Raw genomic sequence first — 9,378 nt, 5'->3', positions numbered from 1 at the left:
ATGAAGGAAAAAGGGGTAGGGAAAATGAAGCGGAGAGGCGGGAGGAAGAGAATGAGAGGAGGAGGGAAGGAGAAAGAAGAGGAGAAGAAGGAATGGAACAGGTTAAGGAGGGGGTGAGGAGAACACAGCAAACATCCTTTACAATATACATTATCTATACACAATAATACACCTATACATACCAATAGACATATACATAATACACTTACTTCACATTAGACATAAAGTATACATAGTTATACACTACACAGAACCGATACAGAATAATACAGGTAATATACATGAAAGAATACACATACTCTACCCCGAACAGATAATACAAAAATATACATTAAACCCTTAACAATATTCATACTGGTCATTAAATTTACTTCATACATATTAATACACATAATGAAATATACTAATACCCATTATATACAAAATTACACATACACACACACACACACACATGTATACTAAAACACGTGATATACATAATTAATACATATACTATATACTTCATTCATACATATTAATACATAGAACATTGATAACGCAATGAATTAAATCACCTGAAAAACACATGACTGATATATAAAAAAAAAAATAATATATTATTTTTGACAAATATTCTATTGCAGTTGACGTGTGATGGATGAGGTGTGTGTATGTTTGTATGAGAGGTATACATACATACATACATACATACATACATACACAGACAGACAGACAGATAGACAGATACATGCACTGACAGACAGACAGACAGACAGACAGACTATACACAAACTATTGACAGATACCTTCCCATGACAAACTTTAGTCAATTAAAATCTGAGTGACAATAGTACTCAGTTTAATTACGATATCGAGCGCTAATGAGTGACTGACTTATTAAAGAGGTAATTATCACCCTAATGAGAGACTTCCCCCCTCCACACTTTCACTAGATGTGGGCTAGTGGGGTTAGTGATCACTCTAGTCCGTCCTGGGAAACGAAATGGAGCTCAAGCGTTGTGTATCCTGGGTTTAGCCGAGTTACTTCTGTAGTGTTGTCCATCCTGGGAAATAATAACAGTGAGGGATTGATTGATTGATTGTTTGATTGATTGATTGATTGATTGATTGATTGATTGATTGATTGATTGATTGAGGAATAAGCCTGTATAAAAAAAGACAAATAAATTCAAATATAAACAACAAAAACAGATAAATATTGTTTGTGCTGCCATTTTTGTTTACATATTTACGTCTATTTTCGTAAATAAAACCATCCAGGTATATTCAGACGTAAATTCACATAGTGTAATAACAGGCAATTAATTAAACCTGAACAAAATGAGTCTAGGTGGGTTTTTTTCGATGTTTTTTTTTTGTTTTGGTTTTTTGTTTTTTGCTGCATATTTATACATTCAACTTTCGTTTTTGTCCGCGTTATACTCAGTCATAACTGTATGTATGTATGTATGTATGTATGTATGTATGTATGTATGTATGTCCTGTAATGGGGAAGGGGTGATGACGTCATGATTGTGTAAGTATAAGGTATAAGGGATTTGATTTAAATGTATAGAGTAAGTAAAGATGGGAAAATATATATGAACTAAAAATTAAAATACTTTATTAAAAAAAAATCATATAAATGCAGTTAAGTGAAAAGAAATTCTTACAAAAATTCGATCTAAATTTCGTAAAAAAAAAAAATTCATTGTTTGGGAATAGATTAAGTTTTAGTCTTTCGTGGACAAGCAAACGTTAAATTATCAACAACCATTAATATAAGCTTGAGCATTATTACAACAGTTGTGTTTACCAGCCACCACAAGCTCGCCTGAAAATAACATATTGTTCAGTTATGATACTATTTACACGGGAGTCCAAATCATCGTGTTTGTTGACGTTCTGAGGTAAAGCTTCCGTTTGTGTTGACACCTGAGGGATGTGATGTATAAAATAAACATTATCATAATCTACATCCCGCTGTAGTGTGTGTTGTGTGGATTTTTAGTTAACTCATATTTTGTATTTCAACGAGATTTTTTGGTTCTCGTGGTGCAGTATCTGGCAGAAGAATAGTCACGGCAAATTTGCAGTGAAAGGAAAAAATAGTCATGTCAACTTTTCGTGCTGGGGAATTAATCACGCAAGTTTTATGTTGTCGGGGAAGGTTAGCGAGGCTAGTTATACTCTCCCCGGTGGTGAGAGAATGGCGACGCAGCTTAACTCCTGTAGCACCACCCTCCCAATGATCACGTCACCATGGCTTCGTTGGCCGCCTCCACACCACAAAATCTCCCCTCCGATGTAATTGCATTTAATTTCTCCTTCGTGATGCTTCCTCACCGTTCTCAGTGGGCAAAGACGCCTTGGCTCTCTGACGTCACTCTCTTTGTTGACCGAGGTGCATTGTGGGAAATAATTGAAGGGAGCCCTGATGTAAAAGACAGCCCACACCCGCCCTGCAAAACTCGCTCTATGAATTGCTATTTGATACGAACTTCGGAACCTCTCAACGACTCCAATATCACCTCGGGTAATATTTTCATCTCATAAAAAAATGGTTTAATACACAGGGCGAAGAAATAAATAGCGGGAGAAGTAATAACACAGAAGCATTGGAGGAAATAAGTCAGAGGAGACGAGAGCTCACTAATGGCGGTGTGGCGTGACGCGGACCACCACCACCACCAGCCACCATGACACGACCCCCACCCCTCCCACCTCCCACCTGCAACACTTTCTCTACCTGCTGCAACACTTTCACTACCTGCTACAACACTTTCACTACCTGCTACAACACTTTCACTACTTGCTGCAACACTTTTACTACTTGCTGCAACACTTTTACTACTTGCTGCACTTATGCCAACTTACTTTCACTACTTGCTTTCTGTGCTTTCTCCTGCCTACAACTTTCACTATATGCAACCTTTCTTTCTATAACTGCCTTACTTTTTACTACCTGCTGCAACCTTTCACTACTATAACTTAAACACTCTGCAACTTCTGTAACCACTTTCACTACTTACCCAACACTTTCCTTTCTTATATAACGCTTTCACTATAACTCCAACACTTTCACTACTATAACAGCCTCACCTTAACTGCCTTACTTTCACTATAACGCAACTTACTTTTCACTATAACAACACTTTCACTATATAACAACACTTTCACTACCCATAACTCTGTACTTTCACTACTTGCTGCAAACACTTTTTATATAACAGCCTTTCATAACATAACGCAACAAGCTTTCACCGCAACCCTGGCCAACACTTTCACTGCTATAACGCGGCTTACTTTCACTACTTGTATGACACTTTCTTTTTCTATAACAACCTTTTCTTTCCTTATAACGCAACCTTTCTCCTGTCATGTGAAACACTTTCTTTATAACCGCGAAACACTTTCATAGCATACGGCAGCACCGCCTATATATGGCTTAGCTTTGCTATAACGCAACTTTTTGCTACCTGTACTGACAGCTTTCACTATATAACATGACAGCACGCACTACCATAACGCAGCAAAAAACTCTTTCTTATAACGCAACACTTTCGCCATATTCTATTAACTGGCTTTCGCTATAACGAAACTAGCTTTCACTAGCACAACATGACAGCTTTCACTTATAACAACGACACTTTCTTTCTATAATATGACACTTTCACTTCAACACAACAGCCTTTCTTTCTTTAACAACCTTTCACTGCCTCAACAATGACAGCACTCACCACCTTCTGCAACACTTTCACCACCATATGCAACACTTTCACCTATTCTGGCTTTTCTGTCTGCAACACTTTCACTACTATTCATAATAACCGCTTTCTCTGCAACTAAACACTTTCCTTTCTATATAACTGCAACCTTTCACTATAACAACATTTTCCACCTGTGTAACCACTTTCTACCTTCTGCATACTTTCACTACTATTCTGCAACACGCTTTCACTACTATTCTGCAACTTGCTTTCACCTACCTTAACTGCAACAGCTTCCACTACCTTCTGCAACACTTTCACCACCCAGCTTCTGCAACACTCACTGCCTTTGTAACCTTTCTCCACCTTCTGCAACACTTTCCGCAACCCTGGCTTACTTTCGCTACCTAACGAACAGCTCATGCAACCCTGCAGCTTACTTTCACCACATTCTGCAACTTACTTTCACCGCAACCTATTCAACCTTTCACTATAACAATGCTCGCCTATAACACAACCTTTCTGCTATTCTGCAAACCTTTCACCATATTCTTATGACACTTTCGCCGCAGCCTACTTATGACCTTACACTGCAATGTAACACTTTCACTGCACCTTAACCGCGAGCAGCTACTACTGTTCTTGACACTTTCCATATTCAATTAACTAGCTCACTACTATAACCGCGACACTTATTCACCACCTTCTGCGGCAACTCGCCACTTATAACTGCTGAACGCCGCTACTTATTCTTACCAGCAACTTTCACTACTATTCTGCTGACACTTTCATGCAATTCTGTGAATCTTCCACTACTTATTCTCTTGACAGCACTCACCTATAACAACACTTTCACCGCAACCCTACTTGCAACCTTTCACCACCCAGCTTCTGCGAAAACGCTTTCTGCAACTCTGCAACACTTACACTACTATTCTGCTGTGCTTTCACTACTATAACTTATGACTTGCTTCCACTATTCTGTACTCACCTATTCAGTGGCTGCTTTCACTATATAACGCGACACTTATTCTGCACCAATATATGACACTTTCACCACCTGCTGCCAACACTTACACTACCTTCTACCTTGCCACTTTCACTACCTTCTGCAACACTTTCACCACCTTCTGTAATACTTCCACTACCTTCTGCAACACTTTCACCACCTTCTGCAACACTTTCACTACCTGCTGCAACACTTCCACTAGCTGCTGCAACACTTTCACCACCTGCTGCAACACACTCACTCCTACAGCATTCTCTTTTCTTCTGCATCTCTCACTGCTTCCGCAACATTCTCAATGGTTCTGCAACACTGCCACGCTGCAAACTCTCCCACTACACCAGCAGACTCTCCCACTACACCAGCAGACTCTCACACTACACCAGCAGACTCTCCCACTACACCCGGGCTCTCCCACTACACCAGCAGACTCTCACACTACACCAGCAGACTCTCACACTACACCAGCAGACTCTCTCCCACTACACCAGCAGACTCTCCCACTACACCAGCAGACTCTCCCACTACACCAGCAGGCTCTCCCACTACACCAGCAGACTCTCACACTACCAGCAGACTCTCCCACTACACCAGCAGACTCTCCCACTACACCCAGCAGACTCTCCCACTACACCAGCAGACTCTCACACTGCACCAACAGGCTCTCCCACTACACCAGCAGACTCTCCCACTACACCCAGCAGACTCTCTCCCACTACACCAGCAGACTCTCCCACTACACCAGCAGACTCTCCCACTACACCAGCAGACTCTCTGCACCAGCAGACTCTCCCACTACACCAGCAGACTCTCCCACTACACCAGCAGACTCTCACACTACACCAGCAGACTCTCCCACTACACCAGCAGACTCTCACAAGACTCTCATCCACTTATACAGAGATATATTATCTTCCCCAACAGCAGACAGACGTTGCCTCCCTCCCATGCAGATATGGTTGTATCTACTGTACTGCCTCCTACAAGCACTACCTGACATGCAAACTTCTTCTTCCTTTCCTCCAGACAAGCAATACTCTCTCTCTCTCTCTCTCTCTCTCTCTCTCTCTCTCTCTCTCTCTCTCTCTCTCTCTCTCTCTCCTGCGTCTCCTGCGTCTCACCTGGCCATTACCCAGAACTGAGTTAGTGCGTCAGTGGGTGGGAAGCACCACCTGGTATTGTTAGTGTCGCGGTGCTGGGGAAGTGGCGGGGACACTACCCATTTATATTAAGGCCGGTGTGTGTGTGTGTGTGTGTGTGTGTGTGTGTGTGTGTGTGTGTGTGTGTGTGTGTGTGTGTGTGTGTGTGTGTGTGTGTGTGTGTGTGTGTGTGTTTTGCTTTCAGGTCAAACAACAACTTTAACCTCTTACTTTCTTCCTCGTGAAAGTCTTGCTGTCTACCGTCCTGTGTAATCTCCTGTCTTTTGGCTGGAGAAACTCTTTATAATAAAAAGTAATAACAGTAATAATAATAATAATAGTCGCTGTAATAATAGTAATAATGATAATAATACCATATCATAAATCGTCTATTTTTCCACCAGCAATACATTCAGTTTTAAGTAATAATTCGCGAGTCAAAAAAAAAAAAAAATACCTTACCTGAGAAATTACAATTTTATGAGCGTAAGTTATAATTTGCATGATGTCAAATTTCTGGTTACATCACGATTTCATTTTGGTTCTACCTGGATAAACTAGCGAACTGTCTATTACTGTGGAGAGCTTGTTCACGCCACGGTACAGCACGGCGTCTGTCTGTCTGTTTCTCTGTCTGTATGTCTGTATGTCTGTCTGTCTGTATGTATGTGTGTATGTGTTTGCTTCTGGTTGTATTTATTTTTTAGTATGTGTGTGTGTGTGTGTGTGTGTGTGTGCACGCAGGGGGCTATTGTCTCCCATACTCTCTCTTTCACTCTCCCCTTCTGACTGTCAATTCTTTCTGTCTATATGTCTATCTGTCTGTCTGTCTTCCTGAATCTCTGTCATTTTTCTTTATATTCCACCTCCTGACAGCCACTAAGTAAACAAACAGTCACCATCAAACTCTGCCGCCATTTTTTCCTCCTCTCCTCCCAATTATATTTTTTTCACCCAGGTAGAACAGGTTAAAGGTTCATCTTACGTCATAGGAGAAATATTCACCTTACGAACCCCTATGAAACACCTGGTTGGGGTTCCTTGTGTGAGCCGATGCGAGTCTTAAAGGCTCCTGTGGTGAACTCAACTTGTATACAAAGGCTTATTTCGTGCAGTCAAAAAAAATATATTTATATCTTTACTTAGGGGGGGGGGAGTCGATGAATTTCAGAATGAACATTGTGAATCCTGTTGTCTCGGTAAGGTTGTATATCTCCTCCTTTATATTAGAATTTGTAAGGGTTTAAAATTCAAATGATAGGAAAGGCTTATATCACCTAAATAATAATAATGATGATGATGATAATAAATCAGAAGACGAGACGACGAGAAGAATTTTAATAATGCAACGCCTCGTCTCTCCCCTTCCTTCCTTCCTTCTTTCCTTCCTTCCTTCAAAAAACAAAAGGAAAAAAAATAAGAAAAAAAATGGAAAATATAAAGCTGAGGGAAAAAGTCAAATGCAAAAATCCCAGTTAATTCTCACATTCCTGCCATTACCATTCTTTTACATTGAGCGTCTGCCCCAGCCATCTCCACTGAATTGTCTGGGGTCTACACCACGCCACGGTATTGGGCCATAAAGGGCCAGGTGGGAGGTAAATGTGACATGGTTTAGAGGTGAGGAGAAATGAGAGAGAGTGAGAGCAAGAGGGGAGGAGGAGGAGGTTAGGAAGAAGAGAGAGGAAGGAGTAAGGAGGAATAAAAGAAAGAACGAGATAAGGTGAAAGAGAGATGGGGGAGGGGAAGGGGAGGAGAGACAGGCTCGTTTGGAAATAAAGGGAGAATAAAAGAGAGAAAAGGAAGAGAGGAGAATTTGGAGATGGATATAAGGTGAGACATAGCTTGTAGATAAATGAGAGACAAATTAGAAGTAGAGATTGAGAGACAGGTAAGACGGGGAGAGGATTTAGAGACAGGAGATGGGGAGAGGATTTAGAGACTGGTAAGATGGGGAGAGGATTTAGAGACAGGAGATGGGGAGAGAGGATGAGGTTGGGAGAGACAGGGAAGGGATGTGGGGAGAGGATTTAGACAGACAGGAGATGGGGAGAGGATTTAGAGACAGGTAGAGAGAGGATTTAGAGACAAGTAGATGGGAAGGATTTAGAGATAAGATGGGAGAGGATTTAGAGAGAGGAAGATGGGGAGAGTGATTGAGACAGGTAAGACGGTGAGAGGATTTAGAGACAAGATAAGACGGGGAGAGGATTTATAGACAGGATATGGGGAGAGGATTTAGAGATAAGCAAGATGGAGAGAGGATTTAGAGAGAGATAAGATGGGAGGATTTAGAGGACAGATAAGATGGGGAGAGGATTTATAGACAGGATATGGGAGAGGATTTAGAGACAGGAGATGGGGAGAGGATTTAGAGACAGGTAAGATGGGGAGAGGATTTAGAGACAGGTAAGACGGGGAGAGGATTTAGACAGGTAAGACGGGGAGAGAATTTAGAGACAGGTGTAAAGGATTAGAGAAAATGAATTTGGAGAAAGGCGAGATTGTAGGAAGAAAGTATGAAGAAATAATTGGAGGCAAGAATGGAGATAAATTGGGAGATATATTTGGAGATAAATTTAAATACGCCCTTGGAGAGAGGAATTAAACACACACACACACACACACACACACACTTTTGGAGAGAGAAAAACTTACACCTATGGACGTCAATTTATCAGGAGGTGGTATCTGCGATCGCTTTTGGAGGCAACGTTAATAAATAAGACTTTTGGAGGCGGATGTCTGTGGCAAGTGTTGGAAGTTAGGGTAAAATTAAACTCCAGGCGGCCATCTGTCTGCGTCTGACGATCAAATGGGAGCCATCAATCGTGTGTTGGTCGGTTGTATCTGCAAGAGTTCTGTCATTCGTTCGCTCGCACACACCAATTTCTGTGCCTCACTGGATACGACTTTGTGGGAAGGTGAAGTGGGGGGGGGAGAGGGGAGGGGAGAAGTATTGGACCTTGTTATGTTCTTGTTCGTTATGTGTGTGTTCCTTCTGTTGACTACGTACGTCTTTCTGTACGTTATATGCGTCTGTTGGTCCGTTTAGTACATTTATCTTTCTGTTACGTACGTCCTACTACCCGTTACATACGACCGGCAGTAACACCCGTGAGTAGATAATCAAGTTTAATTTTCTCAAGTACTATTGTCCATACGATCAAGAATCAGCTTGGCTTACACTTCAACCGGCTTGATGAGGACCACAAACTTAAGCTTGAACGTAGTGACACTTTGACTCGTATATATATTGTCAATTTTTAACCTTCATTGACCATTGAAAGACTATTTTTCCTACTTTTTTTTCGCGGGCATCAATTTTCAGTGTTTTTATTTTTCATTTCAACAACATTACTATTTTTTTTTTCCATACACCAAAAACACTGAAGCCTTCCTCTGCAATTTTCCATCCAATTTTTTTACTGGATCTCTGACAAGTTATTTGTGTACAAAATGGGATACAGTTTACCACAAAATTCAATCAGATTTTCATTGTTTTCCGCCGGGGGACCGTGGGCTATACTATGGGTCGATATTG

At 41.1% G+C, this 9,378-nt stretch overlaps 1 protein-coding gene across 1 annotated transcript; it reads left to right on the top strand.

Moving 5' to 3' along the window:
* Positions 1–4,993: 4,993 nt before the first annotated feature.
* Positions 4,994–5,692, top strand: LOC121878496 (DNA-directed RNA polymerase II subunit RPB1-like). The gene has a single exon (XM_042384753.1). The coding sequence runs from the start codon at positions 4,994–4,996 to the stop codon at positions 5,690–5,692; it is 699 nt and encodes a 232-aa protein (XP_042240687.1).
* Positions 5,693–9,378: the final 3,686 nt, after the last annotated feature.

The sequence above is a fragment of the Homarus americanus genome, unplaced genomic scaffold (genome assembly GCF_018991925.1).
Source record: "Homarus americanus isolate GMGI-L3 unplaced genomic scaffold, GMGI_Hamer_2.0 scaffold41027, whole genome shotgun sequence".
NCBI classification, from domain to species: domain Eukaryota; kingdom Metazoa; phylum Arthropoda; class Malacostraca; order Decapoda; family Nephropidae; genus Homarus; species Homarus americanus.
Note: the sequence above shows the minus strand (reverse complement) of the source record. Positions and strands in the feature narration are given on the sequence as shown.